The sequence below is a fragment of the Pelobates fuscus genome, chromosome 4 (genome assembly GCF_036172605.1).
Source record: "Pelobates fuscus isolate aPelFus1 chromosome 4, aPelFus1.pri, whole genome shotgun sequence".
Lineage (NCBI taxonomy): Eukaryota > Metazoa > Chordata > Amphibia > Anura > Pelobatidae > Pelobates > Pelobates fuscus.
In genome coordinates this window covers 103,697,360-103,720,437 of record NC_086320.1, presented here as the reverse complement: position 1 = coordinate 103,720,437, position 23,078 = coordinate 103,697,360, and the positions used below count along the sequence as shown (strand labels likewise).

The 23,078-nt window shown below is 40.8% G+C and overlaps 1 protein-coding gene across 1 annotated transcript; it reads right to left on the bottom strand.

Moving 5' to 3' along the window:
* Window positions 1-7,979: 7,979 nt before the first annotated feature.
* On the bottom strand, window positions 7,980-22,575 carry LOC134609354 (opsin-5-like). Its single transcript, XM_063453030.1, has 5 exons — window positions 22,491-22,575; window positions 21,732-21,894; window positions 17,491-17,618; window positions 9,337-9,671; window positions 7,980-8,555 (listed from the first exon to the last, which is right to left on the bottom strand). The coding sequence occupies exons 1-5, from the start codon at window positions 22,573-22,575 to the stop codon at window positions 7,980-7,982; spliced, it is 1,287 nt and encodes a 428-aa protein (XP_063309100.1).
* Between the last annotated feature and the right edge of the window lie 503 nt (window positions 22,576-23,078).

The following is a 23,078-nucleotide window of genomic DNA, read 5'->3' as shown; positions in this document are numbered from 1 at the left end:
AGCAGGAATAAACGCTAATTGGAGTCAGTTCTTCTTCACTCTCAATCTAGAGTCCTGTCTCTTATTGGGGGTAAGCAGCTATATCACTACAAGGGATTGCTATGCTCTGCATGCTCCCTTGGATAATCACTTCTAAGCTCTTTTAAGAGTTTGTTCCTGTTTCCCTCTCTTTTAGGAGAGGTTCACTCACTGGAGCCTGGAGCCTTGTCGTAGGTCCAGGGTGGGTAGGAGACGGTGAGACCCCAACCAAGCTACGGCGGTTCGTGGGGTATGCGGTGGTTGTGGTGTCTGGCGGAGCGCTTGGAGCCCTTTGTAAGCGCTAGTAGCAGCCAGTAACGGAGGTACCTAGTCGGGGTGCCAGGCGGTTTGTGGAGTATGCAGTGGTTGTGGTGTCTGGCGGAGCGCTTGGAGCCCTTTGTAAGCGCTAGTAGCATCCAGTAATGGAGGTACCCAGTCGGGGTGCCAGGCGGTTTGTGGGGTATGCGGTGGTTGTGGTGTCTGGCGGAGTGCTTCAAGCCCTCTGGAAGCGCTAGTAGCATCCAGTAATGGAGGTACCCAGTCGGGGTGCCAGGCGGTCCGTTACATTTATATTTTGGGCCCAGAAGAGGGCAAAAGAACGGTCATATGGCGACAATCTTGGATTAGAAAGCAATGCTGTTAAAGTTTTTTGGATAGGAATTCGTGGGGCTAAGTGGTCTCAATTATTTGAAATAATACAACAATGAATGTTAAGCTTTCCTTATCCAGAGGTGATAATAGTTCATTTGGGAGGTAATGATATCGGCTCAACAAAATCAGTCAATGTGATAAAAGAGATTAAAAGTGATTGGTATAACACAAATAGTTCCAGATGTTTGGTTCATCTGGTCGGAGATTATCCCAAGGCATTGCTGGTTAAAAGTAAGTTTTTTAAAACCATTGGAAAGGGTACGAAGAAAAGTTAATAGAGCGTTGGAATTTTTTTTACAAACCTTGGGTATGACTTCGTATAGACACAGGGATATTGAGGGCAATTGCGCTGGCTTTTATAGGAGCGATGCAGTTCATTTGTCGGATATTGTTTTGGATATATTTAATTTGGAGATCAATCTATGTCGGAGATGGCCGTGGGCGTTGGGGGGCCACCGAATTTGGTAGTCCAGAACCTCGGTGGCGTTGGGATTTAAGTCGCCCTCCTGGTCATCACAGGAGGGTGGATTTGGTTGAAGAGATATTTATGGCTCCTGGCTTTCGAGGGGGCAGAGCCTTGGAAAGTGGTTATGGTTAATATGTTGGTTTGGTTTAAAGTTATGGTTTATTATTATTCATTTGGTTATGGTTTAATTGGAATTATGAAATCCGTAATAAAGGTTCACAGCTATTCTCCAAGGTGTATCATTAAAGTTATTAAATAAACATTTTGATTGAAAACGTTTGCTTGTGTTTATTTATTTATGTATCACTTTGATTGCAACATTTAAACCTTATGTCTTTGGGATTTTCATGAAATTGGAAGAATTATTTGGTTAAAATTATGTCTGGGAAGTAGAAAATCTGCCATTTTCTTTTAAAACTGTCTACGACAATCATATCACAGGATTTGCTTTAGAGGAAGGCAGATAGACTATAAAATCCATAGAAATACTCTTGGTTGTTGAAAGTATTCATGACTTATAACAATTATTTACTTGTCTCTACATAGTATGACTTGTAATCATATATGTACTAATTTCCATATATATTAAAAAAAGATAATCCTCTCATTTTATAGATCTGTTAGCTTATATTTCTTAGAACAGAAGGTACCCAGTAGATAGATTGTCTGTTTTATGCATTACAATTTCTTGCTCCTTAACTGTGATGTTGTAAAATTATGCCTCAATGCTGGTATTTGTGACAGCTAGGAAGACATGCTTAGATAAAACAATGATGACTTTAGAAGTAATCCTGGCATTCTGTCACCATTTTCAACATTTTAATTGGAAGTTGTTTAATAACAAGCTATTGCAGTGCTATCTATGGAATCCAGGAATGTCAATGTGTATTTATAGCACATTTGAAAGCATATAGCTTGCTTTGCCATTACATATCAACTTCTACTTACACATGTAGGCCTAGACATCAGTGCCACCAAGCAAAGACAAACTGCTTTCAGGAAGAGGGAAAGGTCAGCCTCTCTAGCAGTGTGTAAAATGTTTGAGCCCTGTCCAGCTGCATCATATTTAAAATTTGTATTGTATTCATTTTTCAAATATGCATATTCAAGGGAAGAGAGAAAAAAAGGCAATGGGGTAAGGGACAGGATGTAGAGCATTTTAACAATAATATAAATTTGGGGGGTGGGCCTCATAGACGGACATGTTTTTACCTAGCTCTGGCTCTCTGTATCCATAATTATGACTAAATTGCCTGTCAGTGATGCGTGAAACCTCCCGTTAAAGCCGCGGAACGACTCTACCATTGCTTGTACCGCTATCTGTCCAAATTGATACGGTCTGATGGGCTGTCACCTTGCTTGGATCCTGTGGCCTAGTGCTTTTGGCAAACTGGGGGAGGTGACAAAGTTCCCATGACAAAGAGAAGCTGCTAGCTGAAGCTTTTCTTCAGCCCTGTTCCTCACCCCCACCTCTGGACCGATGGTGGATATCACTGTTCCCATCAGGGAACACTACAACACTTAAGAGGCAAAGAAGCTCTTCGTCAGTTAGCTACAAAAACCCTTGCGGTGTACCTAAGATGACCGCCACTCCAAACAAGCATCTGGTTATCTGGAATTCTAAGTTCCACGCAGCAATTGAGGTCCTGTCTGCGGCCTTCTGGCCCCGGATGGAGATGGGCACATACCCATCTCAGCCTTAACCGTGGAGGCCTCCAGCGATGCACCCACACCCAGGGCTTAATAGTCTTCCAGGTATCTATTTTTATATTATTTAACCTATCTGAAATGGTAGAGAATGAAAGCACATCGATCATTCTATTTCTAAGTCATATATTAGTATCTGTGATTTGGTTCATGCCTCTTTAATGAATTTTTTATTCACATCCAAGACCCAAAATAGTGAGGATAGATTTCCTACCACAGTTTTAGCTTTTTCCATTTTGTACCATATTGCCTGGGTTGCCGCGTTGTTTTGTGAAAAAGTCTACTAGCCAAATAACATTGTAAGATTTCTGGGCAACCCAATCCTACATCTTGCCTTGACCAAGCCAAATTTCTCATTTTAACCCTTGCTTTCTTGCCACCTCATCCAAATTTAAAGAAGGATGAATGTAGTAGAGTCTAGAGGGCTTCCAGAATTGAAGCGGAACTCTGGTCCGTTATCTGATTCTGGACGTCCTCACGCTCTGCACTAGGACTTCCAGTGTCAGATTTTCCCCATAGGAAAGCATTGAATAATGCTTTCCTATGAGGAAATCCTTATGCGAGTGCAACTATTACCACACATGCTCATTAGGTCTACCTCGCCGCCTGATGTCGGCAGGGGAGGAGAGTGGGCATAGCCTGACCCAGAGCTGAGGGACATTGGTTCTGGATTCAGGTAAGTGACTGAAGGGGTTTTACCGAGTACCGAATTACCGAGTACCGAGGGATGGGGCGCGAGGGACGGGGGCTCCTTAGAAACCTATAGTGCCAGGAAAACGGCTTTGTTTTCCTGGCACTATAAGATCCCTTTAAATCTTTAAATCTCAAACTAAAGTCCAAAATTTATCACGTTGCTGGAACATTAAGCAGAGCATAGACATTCCTCTGTTAGATGTGATAGATGAGTTAAAGTTATACTATAGGCACCAAAACAACTTTAGCTTAATTAAGCAGTTTTGGTGTATAGATCATAATAATCATTGCATCACATAGATGCACTGATTTAGCTTCTTTGCAGGACCAAACCCAGGAAGTCCCTCTAGAGGTGCTGTTAGGCAGTAGAGAAAAAAAACAACGTATACAGTGCTCAGCCTGGGAGGACACGCTATTCGTGTTCTGGTGTCTATAGTGTCCCTTTAAAGTAGCTGAAAATGGTGTTTTATGTTGCAGAGGTAATGAGGGAGAATCTTCAGTACACATTGACTCACTCCCAGGTCAGAATTTAGTAAAATCCCAAAGTGATCCTCCCTTGATCCATGAACGAAAAGGCCTCGTACATACATCCAGGCATTGGAGAACATGTCTTAAATATAGAGATACAGTTTAATTAAAATTACACTTGCACAAAATCGTTTCATAGTCACAAATGGTAGGCAGAGATTACATCCATATCGAAATACTATTTAATTAAAAATGATTTACTCATTGCAAAGATTTTAAAGAGACACTCATAGCGATACAAACTTACCCAATAACTGCTCACATTCATTCCAGTGTACTGAGCCTGCCAAAGAGCACAGCACCCCAGGACAGGGAGACAGCGCAACAGGTCAGGGAGAGAGAGTGGAAATGCGTGAGGAATCACAAAACTCATCCGCTCCTTGGTATGTAGTATCTCGCTTTCCCCCCATTTTTAACTAGTATGATTGCACAATGTGGATATTAATGTGGATTTTGAAAACGGATTTTTAATATATACTCACTTATAAGCTTCCTCTTTTGGACAATGAACTTGTACTATGATTTAAAAACAAAGTAACAGGCGATTTGTAATGTTGTATTCAATGGTGTAATTTCCAAGGAAACAACAGTTCCTTTTTATTGACAAAATAAATAGTGCTTTTGCAGGGATTTTGGATATACATCGGGTTGAAGGTCAGGCAGCCAAGGTCATTGATGTTGCTAACAGGTGACACTGGTCTCATTAACCTATTATCTTCCATGTGTGCAGTACAGTGTGTTGGTGTTTTTCAAGTATCTGATAATTCCATGTGGTTAACTCTTCTTCAGAAGGATTGTGCTCACTGAAGTTTAGTGTTATGTAGTATTTATGAAACCTCCAATGTCTTACATAGTTACATAGCCGAAAAGAGACTTGCGTCCATCAAGTTCAGCCCTCCTCACATATGTTTTTGCTGTTGATCCAAAAGAAGGCAAAAAACCTAGTCTGAAGCGCTTCCAATTTTGCAACAAGCTAGGAAAAAAATCTTTCTTGACCCCAAAATAGCAGTCAGATGTCTCCTTGGATCAAGCAGCTGTTACCCCACTAATTAGAAATTATATCCCTGTATGTTATGTTTTTGCAAGTATTTATCCAATTGCAGTTTATACATCTGTAATGACTCTGACAAAACCACCTCTTCAGGCAGAGAATTCCATATCCTTATTGCTGTTTGCCTTAGATGAAATCTCCTTTCTTCCAGCCTAGATGTGTGACCTCGTGTCCTATGTATAGCCCTGTTTATGAATAGATTTCTAGATAAAGGTTTGTACTGGCCCCGAATATATTTGTATAATGTTATCAAATCCCCTCTCAGGCGCCGTTTTTCCAAACTAAACTGACCTAGAGCAATTCGCCCTGACCTCCAAACTCTCCTTTTACCTATCTCAAACCTCACCTGCCCTAGTTCTGTAAGCTCCTTCTAAGATTCCACCCTCTCCTCTCAACTAGACATCATGGCACTTCCTACATTTATATGCAGCAAGCGCCCCCAACTTCCAATTGGCTCCCAAGCTGACTCGATCCTTTAAATGCTCCAGAACTACTGAATGCTGCTGCAGAAAGTGTCACTCCGCATCTGACTTTCTCCACTATGAATTTATGCTGCACTTCTACAGCTTGGTTCTTTCCTCTACAAAAGTAAATTACTTCAATACGCTCATAACCACACTCTCCCGTGAACCCAAATAACTATTTCACACTTTTAACTCTCTTCTTTACCCTGTTACTCCCCCTCCTCCTACCAACTTAACTGCCACAAACTTTGCAACTCACTGACAATCAGGGAAGAGATCTCTCATCTCTCTCCTTCCCCTTACAATGCTTCCCACAACCTCACTCCCTCTGCTGTTCTATGTTTATTTGCACCCACTACAGCAGAAGAGGTTTCTACTCTGCTCTGGTCCTCCTGCCCCACCACCTGCTCCCTTGATCCTATTCCCTTGCATCTCTTCCGTACACGCTCACCTTCCCTTGCTCTGCCTCTCACTAAAATTCTCAATCTCTCCCTCTCCTCTGGCATATTTCCATCACCCTTCAAACACACAATTGTAACGCCGATTCTATAAAAGCCCAACCTTGACCCTAACTCCTCGTTCAACTACCGCCCTATCTCGCTACTGCCTTTTGCGTCCAAGATCCTTTAAAGACTTGTGTATGTGAGATTGACAGACTTCCTTTAGCCCAACTCTCTTCTCGACCCACTTCTGGTTGCCACGCTCAGCACTCTGTGGAAAAGGCTCCGACCAAAGTATCCAACGATATACTCGCTGCAAAATCTCGTGGTCACTATTTTATTGTAATTCTCCTTGACCTTTCCGCTGCTTTGGACACTGTTGATCATCAACAACTTTTTCCCATCCACTGTAATCTCAGTCTACGAGATATTGCTCTCTCTCCTGGCACGCTCTTTTAGTGTTTCTTTCTCTGGCACTGCCTCTTCCCCCTAACCCCTCTCTGTTTGTGTCCACCACGCAGGCTTGCTGCCTAGATGTTCTCTTTGACTCTGACCTCTCCTTCACCCCTCATGCCCAGTCGTTCACAAAATCCTGCCGCTTCCATCTCTAAAAACAGTGCACGCATTCGCCCCTACTTAACGCCACATGCGGCTAAGGTGCTGGTTCATGCCACTGTCCATGCACCTTCGTGCTCCCAACTTGCCCCATTACAGTCTAAAATGAATGCGGCGGTGAGGCTCATCTTCCTGTCTGTCCGCACCTCCAATGCCTCACCCCTCTGTCAGTCCCTGCATTGGCTTCCCGTAAGATATAGGGCTCCATTTAAAATTCTAGTTCTTGCTTTTAAATCGCTACATAATGCTACTCCCGACCTACTTATCCTCCCTAATACACAAGTATGTCCTGTCTAGGCCCCCTACGCTCTGCTAAAGACCTACGTATATCCTCTGTTCATGCTCCCACCTCTAATGTTTGCCTTCCTGTGGAACTCACTTACCTTTTTCGTTAGATGGTCACCCAGTTTCCACTCCTTCAATCCAATTCATAAAATCTCACTTTTTCACAAAAGCGCATCTATTAAACTGTTAATGGCTCCCAACTGATTCCTCTCCTACAACTGCCATTAAAAACAAAAAAACAACACACTAAGTCTTGAGTGAATACTATTCTACCAATCTACTTCCGTAATTCTATCCTTACCTTTTGTGTCACACTAGCCCACTCCCTCTAGCATGTAAGCCAGGGCCCTCAACACCGCTGTTCCTGTGCGTCAAACTTGTCTGGTTACAATTACATTTGTTAGTCCACCCATTGTAAAGCGCTACGACATTTGTGGCACTATATAATAATAATAATAATAATAATAATAATAATAATAATAATGTATAGAGCCCTCTTTCTATGATCCTAATGGCAACAATTGCTATTGGAATCGTGGAATGGTAATTGTTTCAGTGTCATGATTCTATATTTACCTCACTAGTTTTCTGATACTTTTCAGTCTGGTGAAGTACCGCTCAGTGTGACCATGTTGCTGTGATGTTGTTGCACCCAGACTAAAGAGGTCTGACTCTGTCCCCAGCTAATCCTAACGTGCAATTATCTCCTACCAATTTAGTTTAAACTCACCCTTAATGTTCTAGAGCTAGCTGTTTCCTGTGCTAATCCGTTGTTCCAGAGTTACCTGCTATTCTGTGTAAACTCTTAGAGTCTGATGTTCCTGAGATCCAGAGGCCCTGCTCTCTGCATCCAGGAGCCTTTGTATTGAGTTACCGGTTTTGTCTTTGTGTTTTTGCATCTAATACACGTGTTTCATTGATGTGTATTGTGGTTTTTTTGCATGTTGGTTTATTTGCATACTGATGGCGGCTGCTGTTGTGATCAGCACCCATTCCTGACCAAACCCTGATTGTTAATGGCCCATCCACAATGAACCACTATATGTTTTCTTTATCTTTTTTTAATAAGTACATTTACTGCACTCTGGTATTACTTCTAAAGTAATTTCAAAGTTATCAGTATCTGCTATATTATGTCCTTGTACAATAACCCTTATGGAATTTTTAGAATTTTTGGTTTCATCTTGTTGCCTCAACTCTGAACCAAAACTATACTGTGTACTACAGCATTTCGGGTAATGCTTGAAGTATTCAAAAGTATCTTTGCATGTTTCACATGTGTTAAAGGAATAGCTTCCAACTGACTTTTTTGAATAACTTATTGACTTATTTTTCTTTTTGAAGAGTTTGTGGTGCAGTGACATAATGTGGCAGGAAAGGACAGGCTTCAGGCAAACAAAGCACTGGGTACAAAGCTCCCACAGAGCAACCAATTGTTGTCCAAGAATATCTCGGAAGTTGGGCTTCAATAGGAGGTAAATAATTGGATTGTAAATTGTTGAAGATTTTGCAAACACAGAGGGTACTGCAAATGCCAAAGGTGGTATGATATCGATAGATCCAAATGTGGCCCACATCGAAATTATTGCATATGGGCTCCAAGCTGTGAAGAATCCAATGCACACAGCGATGCTTAACTGCATAAAACAGAAATAGTGTGTATTAGATAAATACGACATTACAATTAAAAATAGATAAAGCCATCACTATAATGCAAGAAGGTATCCAATCTAAGGTTATATTTCATAAATCTAACATTGTGCAATATTAACATGCTTTCCAAAATCTGGCAAGGGTTTACAATGAAGTTTTCCTTAATTAAAAAAACAAAAAAAAACAGCATTTTCACCAAGTTACTTCATGGCAAGTTTAACAATGTTTATGTGCTGTCATTGCCTGCTAACCTTCGTGAAAGGCATTACATACTTTGTTAAATTAAATAAAATAAAAGTCAGCATGTGGATTATGTTTGCCATCACATTTGGGTATGTGCTATAGAAGCTCCTACAATGTAGAGCACATTCCAACAAATATCAGTGGATATTCACCAACTACCTGGGCACAAAACATACACATGTACCTGCTGACACGTTACTTTTGTACTACGAGCTCTGAGTCTAGTTCGGTACTTTACAGCTGTGCAGTTTACAAAATGAGGCCCCAGCCAATGGAGCAGGAAGTATCACACAGGTGGAGGGTACGCCCTCAAGCACTGACAAAATTGGCAGCATTTATGAAAATATATTTGGTACTGCAGTAATTATTTTACCAACTGTTGACTATATTGTGCTACATCAGATGTTGTTGACTACATCTCCCCTGATGCTTTGCCAGCAATATGGCTGAAAGAGTAGTCAACAACATTTGGAGTGCCGAAGGTTGCCTGCACCAGTTCTGTATTATAACTGAATGTAATACCTTGATTATGATGTTTTGGACGTTGCTCATCCTGGTGGGAATAGCGCCATGCAGTGCCACCGCTTTTCGGGATTCCTTGACAGTTATCAGTATAAGTGTAAAAGAGGTAATGATGATCCCACATGGGATAATGAAACAAACTACAAACAGAGCTATTATGTAGTACTTTGCTACTCTGTTTATATTAGAAGACTGCCAGTCAATACAGCAAGCTGTCCCATACGGCTCAAGCCCATATTCTCCCAAGTGAATTAGAGGTAAGAAGGCAAATATAGCTGCATAAACCCATGCACAAGTGACAAGGATGCATCCCAACTTGTGGCCAAATCTATTTCCTGAAAGACAAATATAAAAATATATTTTACAACATCATTGTGATATGTATTTATAAATATCTAAGAGACAAACGAACAGCGTTTACTATCAAACTCCTGAAAAAAAATTTTTTTTAAATGCCACATCTGTTTCGAATTGAGAATGCACCTGGCAGCACTATGAGCTGTAGTGGTTATGGTGCCTGGAGTGTTCTTTCTACACCCTACCAATGGTGGCCTTGATCATAATCAGTTATGCAGTAATTAGGCTTGTGCACAATGAAGATTTTCAGTTCTTCTAAATTGATATGATTTGGATTTTCAAAATTTTTGGTTCTGAATAATTGAGGTGGACATTTTTTCATAACATTTCAAAATTATCGGTCGATTCAAGAAATTGCCATGCAAGTCCTAAAATTAAAGGGGAAGAAAGATGCCTAGAGTCCATTTAACAAAACCTCTCAACATTAGCGTGTTAGTTTCACTGCCATCACACTGGCATCAGTTCCCACATTCCCCCAGCAAGCATCTGCTGAGGGAGAAACACAGGTAGCAAGAAAACCGCCTGTTACCCAACCCATGGTATTAAACCTTGTGTTCATCTGGCACACATGTCTAATGTTAAGGATTTAATTGACTGGTAGGGGAGGGTACATATTTTTAAAGAGGCTTTAAATGAACATGTATACATTTGCTATCATTTCTGCTAGCACAACAATGATATAGCCTCTAGCCTCCTGACAATGATATAGCCTCTAGTGGTCCGGTTGGGCGGGAGAGAGGGATTGATTTATTTACCTGAACCTACACCTCTTGGGCGCTGCCATTTTATTCCAGCCTGTGTCACTGCTGTACTCTCGCACATGCATGAGAATTCACTGACAGACACTCAGCCTTTGGAAGAGCTAGAATCGATTCTTTCCCTGAGGGACCACTCCTGGGGTCCAGAGTGGCTGCTGTGAACTTGTCATCTTCTTGCTCTGCTCTGATTACTGGGCCAAAGTGATGTCATATTCCGGTTCCCGGCATCACTGTAGGACCGCGAGGATGCAGAGTAAGAAGAGCAGAGAGATCAGCACTCCCACGCAGCCTACTCCCTTTGCTACAGCCCTTTTCCTCAGGGGGTCCTAAGGTGGCCAGCTCTAGGACCCCCAAGGCAGGGGGACATAGGGGGTCCGGTCAGACTTGCAGTCTCAGCAACCACTCTAGTTCCTTCACTGAGCTATACATATTTCCCCAAAACAAATGTTATATTGTTTATTACTTTGTGCCTTTTTGCATTGTTCAAAGTTTCTTAACTAGCTGGCTATTTTATTTCATTAGTGTCATCTAAACAATGATTTTACAAATGATGAACATACAGTATTACCTTTATTTGCTCTTATATTATAATTGCTAAAGTAGTATTTAATATTTTCTTGATCATACTGTTTTGCATGTTCACGTTTGCACTGCATGCATCCTGTGTTATATGTAACTTGGATACAATATGCATCTTAATCCTCATTTGCTTCTTGTTTTACTCTTCCAAACTTAAATTATTTGTTTGTATAACTAAAGTATCCATTAAAAGAGAGTGGGCATTAAGAAACACAGCCAACGAAATAGCACAAATACAATTTACGACACAATAGGTTTTGGGATGTTGGTTTAATTTCACATTTCTTAAAGGGAAAGCACCAAAATATCTTTAGCTTAATGGAGTGGTTGTGATATAGAGATCATGGTCCTACACTCTGGTCTGTTCTCTGCCATTTGGGAGTTAAATCTCTTTGTTTTGCAGCCCTAGACTGTGACCTACACAGTCTCCATAACATTGAAAAAACTGGAGTGTTTGGCATATTATTATTATTATTATTATTAATATTATTATTATTATTGCCATTTATATAGCGCCAGCAGATTCCGTAGCGCTTTACAATATTATGAGAGGGGGGATTTAACTATAAATAGGACAATTACAAGAAAACTTACATAAACGATAGGTTGAAGAGGACATAGGCTATGTAAGACCAAAACTAAGTGGAAACAAATAAATTATAAACATTTAATTAAATCATTGAAAATATGCCTAAAATATTGGCTTTGTCACCAAAATAAATATTCTGATAATACTGGAAAGATAAACAAAAAAAAAGTATAGAGCCTAAAAGGTGATATCAAAGGACAAAAAAAGAGAACAGGTGGAAGCTAAATACTGTATTAAGAGTATCTAGGGCAGACACTAGGGGTTAACCCTTGGAGAGAATTGTAAATAGAAAACAGAAAAAAGTTATCTGCCCTAATAGTACCACTAATATAGACAAAATTGTTAAAATATAACATTTAATAGGTTCAATTAAAATGAAAATAATTAAAGGACATGGGGGGTGGGGTGGGGGGGAAGAATAGTAAGAAATTATCGCTATACAATTGCCATATGTACAGAGGAATCTGAGTGGTAAATCCACTAGGATTATAAATAGGAATACACTGCTAAATTGCCACACCAGAGATATGTTGTATTGATAGGTAATAACAATTAAACCAAATGTCAATATTTCAAGAATAAAGTTATTTGAAGGTTGTCATAGGATGAGCAGTCTAGTAAAAATTCACATGCTTGTATGCCTTTTTCATGTGGTGTGTCTGAATACAGGGAAACCATGTCTAGGCTGGCTAGAAGGGTTTATGGAGGCACCTGTATATGTTCCAGGGCTTGAAGAGTGGCTTTGGTGTCTTGAAGGTAGGAGGTTAGTATTGTAGTATTGTTAGTATTGTAACCATTGGATGTAGGATCTTTTCAATGAACCTGCTGGCCCGTTCTGTTAGGCAGTTGTTGCCAGACACAATAGGTTTGCCTGGTGGTGTTATGAGGTCTTTATGCACCTCGGGCAAACAATAAAAGGTGGCAATAGTAGGATTTTTATTTGGCAAGAGATATTTGTATTCGTCATTAGTTATGTTTTGTTGTGATAGAGCTTTTGACAATAAAATATGTAATTCAGACATGTATTCTGTAGTGGGGTCTGATATTAATGCTCTATAACATAGATGGTCATCAAGATGAATCATACAAATGTTTTACATAATTGTCACTTGTAAGTAATACGATCAAACCACCTTTATCAGCAGGTTTGAAGATCACATTATCAAGTTGTCTTAGTTCCTCAAGGGCTTTTCGCTCATTGAACGTAAGATTATGATGACTAGGGGTTTCTACAGTCCTGCTTTCAAAGTCGTTAGTGAACATTTGCACAAAGAGATCAATATGGGGAGTGAAAGTTGGGAGTGTACTAACTTTGAGGTTTGTAATCAGTCAGAGATCTCTTAGAATTCTGTTCCTCTAAGAGGTCTGTAAGAGTTTTCTGCCAAATAAGTTTACCTTCAAAAATGTTCTAGAACTGTTGAACGCTGCTGGAGAAAGTCTCACTTTGCATCTGACTTCCTTCACTATAAATTTATGCTGCGCTCCTACAGCATGGCTCTTTCCGCTGCACAAGTAAATTACTTTAACACCCTCATAACTACACTGTCCCATCAACCCAAACACCTATTTAACACTTTTGATGTTCTTCTTCGCCCTTTTACTCCCCCTCCTTCTACCAACTTGTCCACCACAAACTTTGCATCTCACTTCACTAAGAAGATCTCAACATTCAGAGAAGATATTGCTAATTTTTCTCCTTCCCCTACCAATACATCACCCAACCCCACTCCCTCCACCATTCTACACTCATTCATGCCTGCTAGAGCAGAAGAGGTTTCTGCTCTGCTCCGGTCCTCCCACCCCACCAACTGTTCCCTCGATCCTATTCCCTCATATCTCATCCGCACTTTGTCTCCCTCTCTTGCTCTTCCTCTCACTAAAATTTCCAATCTCTCCCTTTCCTCTGGCACATTTCCCTCACCCTTGAAACATGCAATTGTAACCCCAATTCTGAAAAAGCCCAGCCTTAACCCCAACTCCCCATCCAACTACCGCCCCATCTCACTACTGCCATTTGCCTCCAAGATCCTCAAGAGAGTTGTGTACACCAGACTGACTAACTTTCTCAAATCCAACTCTCTGCTTGACCCCCTTCAGTCTGGATTCCGTGCTGGTCATTCTGTCGAAAGAGCTGTTACCAAAGTATCCAATGATTTCAATGCTGCTAAATCTCACTGCCAGTACTCTATCCTAATTCTCTTTGATCTTTCTGCTGCCTTTGACACTGCTGATTATCAACAGCTTCTCTGCATTCTCCATAATGTTGGTCTACAGGATACTGCTCTCTCCTGGTGCTCCTCTTACCTCTCTTTCAGTGCTTCTTTCTCCTCTCTGCCTCTTACCCTCAACCACTCTCTGTTGGCGTCCCCCAAGGTTCTGTCCTTGGTCCCCTACTGTTCTCTACCTATACTGCCTCCCTTGGTAAACTCATCAGCTCCTTTGGCTTCCGTTACCATTTCTATGCAGATGACACACAAATGTCTACTCCTGATCTCTCTCCGCCCATCTTGACTCGTGTCTCTGACTGCCGCTCTGCGATTTCCAACTTGATGGCTGCTCACTTCCTTAAACTCAACCTGTCCAAAACAGAACTTCTGGTCTTTCCTCCCTCAAGTGTTAACACTCTCATGTCTGTTTCCCTCCAAGTCAACTGCGCTACCATCACCTCTACCTCGCAGGCTCGCTGCCTGGGTGTTCTTTTTGACTCCAACCTCTCCTTCTCCCCTCATGTCCAATCAATCCCCAAATCCTGTTGCTTCCATCTCAAAAACATAACGCGTATCCGCCCCTATTTAACGCCAGAAGCGGCTAAGGTGTCGGTCCATGCTGTTGTTCTCTCTCGCCTTGACTACTGCAATACCCTTCTCAGTGGTCTTACGTGTCCCAGATTGCACCACTGCAATCTATAATGAACACAGCAGCGAGGCTCATTTTCCTGTCCGCTCTTACCTCCCACACCTCCCCGCTCTGTCAGTCCCTGCATTGGCTTCCAGTTAGATATAGGGCTCAATTTAAAATTCTGGTGCCTGCTTACAAGTCCCTACATAATGCTGCTCCAACCTACCTATCCTCCCTAATACACAAGTATGTCCCATCGAGACCCCTACGCTCTGCCAAAGACCTACGTATATCCTCTGTCCGTACTCCCACCTCTAATGCTCGCCTCCAAGATTTCTCCAGGGCTGCACCTCCTCTGTGGAACTCCCTTCCCTTCTCCATAAGACTTTCACCCAGTCTCCACTCATTCAAAAAAATCATTGAAAACTCACTTCTTCAAGAAAGCATATCAATTAAACTGTTAGCAGGTTTCTATCCCCTACCCTCCATGACTTCTCTCCTGCAACTGTCAAAATTAACTACTAAGCCCTCAGTAAATGCTTTTCTAACAACCAACTTCATACTACTACGTTTACCCTTTGTGTCACTATACCGCAGTCCCTTTAGAATGAGCAGGGCCCTCCACCTCTCTTTTTCTGTACGTCCAGTTGTCTGGTTACAATTACATGTCTGTTAGTCCACCCATAGTACAGCGCTACGGAATCTGATGGCGCTATATAAATAATAAGATAATAATTATATCTTTGGGCCAATTGAATTTGTTGTATGAGGGTGTAGGGACAAAAGATAAACCCCTGCCCAACAGAGATGTATGGCGTGGCTGTAAAACAAAATCTGATAGATTAATTATTCTGTTAGATGCTAGAATTTTCAAGTTTGATCCTAAGTCTTGTACGCCCATCTGTCTCTGTCCCTCAGCCTCCCCCTCTGATGTCGAGGGGGTTCCTGTTCTAAAAAAAGGGGAGGAGGATGTGGATCTAATGCTTGTGTTGTCTGTGTGTCTATGTCTGAGGTAATTGATTTGTCAAGAAAAGATACAGTTTTGTCCGTGTGTTTAAGGATGCCTCTATTAGCTGGAGATTGTGAAGTTTGCCTCTTTTGATAGGATCCTCTATTTCCAGTAGGACTCTGATAACCTGAGGAGCTACTGTCAGTGTCCGACCATTCAGTCTCACCAGAAGAGCTCCTAAAGTTATTTTGTCATTTACAGTATTTACGTTTATCTTTAAAGATTTGACCCTCTTTAAAATCTTTAAAGTGCCTCTGGAATTTTGTGTGTTTTTGACTTTGATGTTTTGTCTATAGTTTTCAATGTTCTTTTGTAATTTAGTTTCCATGGGCACATACAGATTGTCAGACTTTAAACTTTTGATCTGAGTAATTTTGTTTTGTATCTTGTGATTGAGTATCTTCTAGATGGGTAGATTCAAGTATAACCAAAAAGTCCATTAAACGGAAGGAGCAGTCAAGTAAAATGGTGTTCCGTTCACTCAACTGTTCCTGCGTTTGGATTTTATCAGGTAGAAGTATATCTGGACGGAGACCTTTGGGAACCAGTTATTGTTGGATATATATTGTTGGATATATTGTTTTAGACTGGTAAGTTCCCAGAAGCTCCTAATCTGCTGTTGGTACAATTTTTGGATATTGAAAAAGGCATCAAAAGCCTGGGACGTGGGTTCCCACTTGAAGAGCCGCTTGCCGGTGAAACGCGCGTCGGGGCTCAGTCAAAACCCTACCCTGCTAACAGACACTGCCGCTCTATACTTATATTAATATTATCTGACAACTCGTACTCATTCTATCTCGGCACTTTGATTATGGAGGCTAGCAGGCAAAGGGTGTATCATCTTTTACTTTTCTGTATTGATAGTAGCTATTAGGTTCTAGTGATTCTTCTAATTGGCAGCTTATAGGTGTCTTTGAAGGCAACCATATCCCTTACCTATTGCTTACACAAACTCTAAACATATATCTACCTTAATCTTAACCTTACACTATCCCCAGCCCTAAAACCACATTAACCCAAACCCAGCATTAGCCCTTACCTTACCCTAACACTAACCCTAATCCTACAGATAGCCATATTCCTACCCTAACACTAACTTTAACCCTACCCTATACATGGGACTTCCTGGTGTGAGCAGAGATTTAACCCTGCTCACACCAAATCTACAGGACATTCCATGCGATCTTACATGCATTTAAGCCCACTCTGTGAAGGACAGCATGTACTGTCCTAACATCAGGAAGAGTTAAAGGAACACATATGCTTATGCTGCAATGTCCATATAGAACAGAATGGGTTCATTAAATACCTTTCACCCACTAGCATTATCAATACACTATAAAACAGCACTAGTAGACAGGTCAGTTACCAACATGGATCCAGCCTAATAGAGGAGGGGATGTATGAGCAGGATTCCCAACAACACCAGGAATTGTTGTGGTGCATGGGAGATTGTCATCCCCTAAAAGTGATTGTTTGGCCCCTAACATGTCTGATTATCCAGGGAGCCTCTGGTTTTGAGGACAAGCTTTAACTGCCAGTTTACGTTTGTAATTATTGTGCCTGGCTATCAAGCTAGGCCTAGATATTGCTAGGCGTAGACAATGTTAGGGTTAAAAAGGGTAAGGGTTAGTAAATGTGTTTAGAAATAGTGTCAATGTTGGTGACATAGACAGTGTTACTTCACCAAATAGTGTCTATTGGGAGTGAGCAATGATATATTTCAAAAAGATGGCATGTCTCCAACACGACCCTATGAATTCTCCAACAATCTGGCATAGGTTTACATGTAGAGTTTTGTTCTACTCAGGAGATGCAGGGTATACAAATCTGGAGTATCTGAAGTAGTAGGACACAAATAATATGTACATTATCCAGTAAATTTCAATAAATGTGTAAACAAATTACTTTTCAAATTCAGCAGCAATTGGTGATAAAATATGCAAGTGAAAAAGCTCAAATTGCTTTTTTTTTTGTACAGTACATCTCTGTTGACAATGCTTATCGTGAACAAAAGAGCTTACCATATGCTGGGAAGCAAACTTTGACACAGCACACTATACTCAATAATGTGACTGTGGATAGGCTACAAATCCCAAACAATACACCACAGAATGCATAAAACAGGCAGACATGTCTTCCATATATCCACCTGGAAATAAAGAAAGCAAACAAAAATGTAACGTTTTACACATTATTGGAAGGTAAGGCATTGTGTTTAATGTATTAGTAGTGGCTGGTAGGAATTGCTGGATGAAAGATTTATACTTTTGGTTCTTTGCTGGACTAACCTAAAGCTAACCATAACCATAACCCTACCTTAACACTTACTTTAACCCTACCCTAAATCTAACCCTACCCTAATCCCCCCACTTACCCCAACCCTGAACAAACTTCCTGCTAATGTAAATTCCGATACAAAAAAAAAATAGGTTTTCTAATTAAAACAGTAGATAGATATTACCGCCATCTACTGGCTGTTTTCATAATTACACTCCCTGTATTTATGAATGGAGCCTGCTTCCCAGTCAATTACACTGTGATCGATGCTGGACAGCTAGAAAAGCCCAGCACCAGTCACAATCAGCTGGGGACAGGCAGACAGACTCTACCAGGGTCTATTCAGACCTCCTTGACCTCCAGCCTGCTTTAGAAAATAACCGTGGTGATCACTCGGTGCTGCTTAAAGCTTATTGGTCAGCCTAGGACAGGGGTAGGCAACCTTCGGCTCTACAGATGTTGTGGACTACATCTCCCTTGATGCTTTGCCAGCAATATGGCTGTAAAAGCATTATGGGAGATGTAGTCCAAAACATCTGTAGAGCCGAAGGTTGCCTACCCCTGGCCTAGGACCACTAAAAATGGCCCCAGTTGACTGAGAAGAGCCCCACGTATCCACCAATAAAAATTAAGACTTCTGGTGTGACCAGGAATTTAACCCTGCTTGCACCAATCACAATTACTATACAGGCATTTAAATGCCTATTTTAAGTGACGCTTTCAGCATTGCAGGCAGCTTATCAGGCGACGTAGAGTCCAGTAAAATCCCGGAACTGCCTCTAGTGGCTGTCTGGTAGAAAGCAACCAGAGGTTGTCTTAGTCTTGCAATGGAAACAATAGTGTATCTGTAAGCATTGAACAACCTAACCATGGGAAAGCACTTTATGATTTCTAAACACATATTATGTGTTTTTATGCCCTTCGGAAATAAGTTCTGTGCTTGTCTTTGTGGAATCTAAAAAAAGTGCCTAAATGTCGTAGCTTAGGGGTATTCATAATCCTGTGGAATTTCTGGAATGCAGGGTCTAAAAAAATGCCAAACAATCACTTCAGATAGTGTACTTCGTGCTTAAGCTTTGAAGCATTGTATACCTTTATTAGATGCATTCAGGTACTGTTTATCCTTCTGGCATCCTACGTGGTTCACTTTGCTTGATTTTCCTGTGTGAACATTAGCATTCTATATTCTAGCCTAGGAGAGTTTAAAGCAATGTATATCTTATATATGAGAACTTCATGTGTTGTCTTCCCCCACCTATTGACCTAAAGGCATTACATGTCCTATCAAGGAGACCTTCTGTCATGGCATGCCCTGACTAAGTAATATTCTTGAGGCCCTAATTATCCAGCCAAGGTAAAATGCAAGCACTGTGCTCTCAACTGAGAAACAAACAGCTTATCTGCCTGGGGGCCTTCAAGTATTCCCTGTCAAAGCATACATACATGTATCAGTTATATTAACACAACAATATACAATATTCAATATGTTATTAATATGTTATTGTGTATCACAATAATTAGAGACAAATTCTTACTAAAAATAAAATCTAAGTATCATAACCATTACAATCCCCTAAGTGTATTCCACAGTAACCCCACATACGGGGCTACATCAACAGGTATCTATAATTGAATATATGCAGCACCACATCTACCTCCCTAAGCTAGTTCTAGAAGCATATTTCATAGCCTGCTTCTGGGGGAACTTGGGAGTATACTATTCCTTATCCAGTCTTTACCACATTGTTTTCCTCTCAGTTGTACCTGGTTTAAAGATATCCTGTGATTTATAAAAAAAAATAGTGCTCTGTCTTTGCAATGTTATATATCTTTACCTGTGTCTGTTGCATGGTTGTCAACTGCCACACATGTTTATGCATTGCACTACAAAAATAAAGAATAAAAAAAAAATCTATTTTACAATGGTTTGACACTTACCTTGGTCCCTTGAGCATCTTTGGTTCATCATCTACTTAGAGTGGCATTGTCAACCCCCTGAAAATTTGTATTTTATAAACGGGGTGACCAGACGTCCTGGTTTTATTGGGACAGTCACGGTTTTCAACGATTTGCCTCGGCGCCGTGAGAAACTCATAAATATTCAGTTTTTTGCAGGCCCTGTCTTCTTGGGTCAGTGAGGGAGATCAAGGATCTCTCTCATTGGCCAAAATGTAGTTTGCCGCAGGAGAGAGAGGCAGCAAGGCAGAGGTCCTGGGAGGCAGAACGCTCCTCCCACGAGCAGGCAGGTTGGTGCGTTACCATGGAAATGCTCCAACACAGCTCTGGGGATTAGAGAGTAGTCAGCCTGCAGTCAGAGGAGCAAGATTAATTGCATGTGCCACCCCTGGACAATGAGGCAGTGCCCCCCTCCCTCCCTCCCCAAGACACACACACACAGCAACCACTGACACACTGACCCCCCCCCCCCCCACACACACACACACTGAACCCCTACCCATACACACACCACCCCCACACACTAAACCTCTACACACACTACACCCCCTCACACACTGCACCCCTTCCACACACACACACAGCAACCCAACAAACACTGAACCCCTACACACATTGCACCCCCCAAACAAACAGCACCCCACCACACACTGAACCCCTACACACATAGTATCCCCTTTATACTGAACCACTACACACACACACACACACACACACACACACTGCATGCCTCCACACACAGCACCTCCCACACACTGAAGCCTTACACACTGCAGCTCTCACACACACTGAACCCCCAACACACAGCACCCTTCACACACTGCATCTCTCCACCCACACACATTGAACCCCAACACACTTCACCCCAAAACACTTACACTGCACCCCCAAACACACTCACACTGCACCACCCCACACCGAACCCCTACACACTGTCTGTATGTATTCAGCAGTCTGTATGTGTATGTATTCAGCAGTCTGTGTATGTAATTTATTTGCTGGAGGTACCAATAAATATAAGCTTAGTTTTATCAAAAATTTATATTTTTATTCCTGTGTGGTTGCGTAGGCTGGGCCCCAGTGCATTGCTTTGCCCAGAGGCCTATTATGCTGTTACGATGGCCCTAATCTAGGGTGTGTGTATGTTCTGATCATGCTCCTACACAATGTAAATGAAAAGACACTTATTTGGGTACCAGGAAGGGGATGAGCAGTAACAGCTATTTCTGTCCAGGAATAGTTTAAAGACTTCTAGTATGTATGTATTTCTATTTGTTTTTAGCAATTTATGTTTTGCTAATGGATGTCCCGTTTTTTGTTTTTTTTCAAAATCTGGTCACCCTGTTCATGAAGATAAAATCTTTATTTCATACACATTCCATACTGTGTTGGAATTTCACTGAAATTTTAACCCAGTCAACAGATATACTGGGAAAAAGTAGGGACTACTTTGTCTCTGTATATTTCCTCTGCCTGATACTTCTAGACACTGGGTAGTGCTACCACCATCTATAAGTATCAATCCCCCAGCCTTTTGACAGCTGCAGGGAAAAAGCTCTGTCTATGGAGGATCCCGCATTCTTGCAGTATCCTCCATAGACCTCAATGCTGTACTCTCCCATGCGTGAGAGTACAACAGTAATTTGGCTCCTGGCGCTAAAGCACCAGAAGCTAAAGAGGACCCACTTGTAGAGCATGGCAAGAGGCAGTCTCAAGTAAGTAGAACTCACCTTTCCGTGCGTGCCCCAGCCGCCAGACCCCCAGTGGTGATGTCACAGTCAGGGGTCTTTGCGAATTCTGCAAAGTCCCCAGACAGTGAAACATCCGCTTTAAGCATTAATTACATCGGTCTTTGGATGGAATTCATTGGATAAGAGCAATGATGGATGCTTCAGCTGATGAATTCTGACCAAATAGGGACCAATTTTAAATATCTATTTCAGATGGGGAATTACATTTCCGCTTCAGTGTTATATGATGAAATGGAGTCTGGGGGACCCAGGTATGACATCACAGCATATAAACCAACCTGTGTGAAAAGCTGGATGTGATAGCAAGAGGGTACAAGATAACGGTCATTCCAAGGTCACTGAAGGCCAGGTTTACTATGAAGTATTCTGCTGGTTTCAGCAATTGCCTCTTAGTGAAAGAAATATATAACAGAAGGCTATTCCCAAAAACAGAACACATACCTGTATGCAGAAAGGAAATAATTAGAAAAAAAAATCACATTGTTTTCAATGTCTTTGCCAATATATTGGGAAGAATTTGTTACGCCTTGTTATCTCTTTTTTTAGCACTATCATCACAGCAAAGTTACATCAAAATTACAGATATCATCTAGCATATCTAAGCTGCAAAGCGAAAAAAAACCTCCCAATCAGAGTAAAACTCAAGCACGAACTTCTCATATTAAACTTCCTTAACTGCAGAATTTCTCAAGCTGTTTTTTTTTCTGTTCTTTTATATTTTTAGAATTTCATAGATATATAGACAGACAACATGTCATTCAAAGTAATATAGGAACATAGGCCTCAATTTAATATTGTTGGACAAGTTTTGCAAATTATTTAATATTTTTGGATAAGCTTTTCAAATTACTTTTTCGATATATTAAAAAATCAAGACATATACCATTTACCATATACCATAAAATATAAAAAAAAATGAGCAACATTTTAATTTTTTTTTATGATATGAAATAATTTGGAAAACATATCCAACAATATTAAATAGTTTGTAAAACTTATCCAACAGTATTTAATTGAGGCCATAGACTGATACTTACCAAAAAGTAAATAAATAATTCCAACAGTATTATCAGCTGCTTGGGGAATATTTGATAAAAATGATTCATTTTCCATAACTCCCATCTGGAAAAAGTAATACATAATATTAATCAAATACTAATTTTATTTTATGTGTAAATCAAACAGGAAAACATAAAACCATATATACTTAAAAACTGACACAGATTTCACTATTGTTGAGATACATATAATTTAAAAAAAAAGACAGTATAAATGCAGAATGAAAATCAAACTAAAAGCGTCAGTAAAGCTCATGTTTTAACTCACACGAAGTTGAGCAGTACCAGTACTCAAAAGCCAGCACTTAAAAAAAAACAAACAAAAAAAATGAAACATCCTAGAATACTTAAGGGTATGCTATTAGAAACTGGGCAGTTGTTATTAAACGTGTTCATAACCTTGTGATTGACTAGTGGGACATGAAATAGATATACAACAGCTTGCTGGCCATGGTCAAATGATCCTCCTGTGATCATTGTTTGGTAATATACGCAGAGAACTACTGCCTGTAAAAATCTCTCCAAACGTTGATTATTATAGACCGAGGAGCTCTCACAGACCTCATC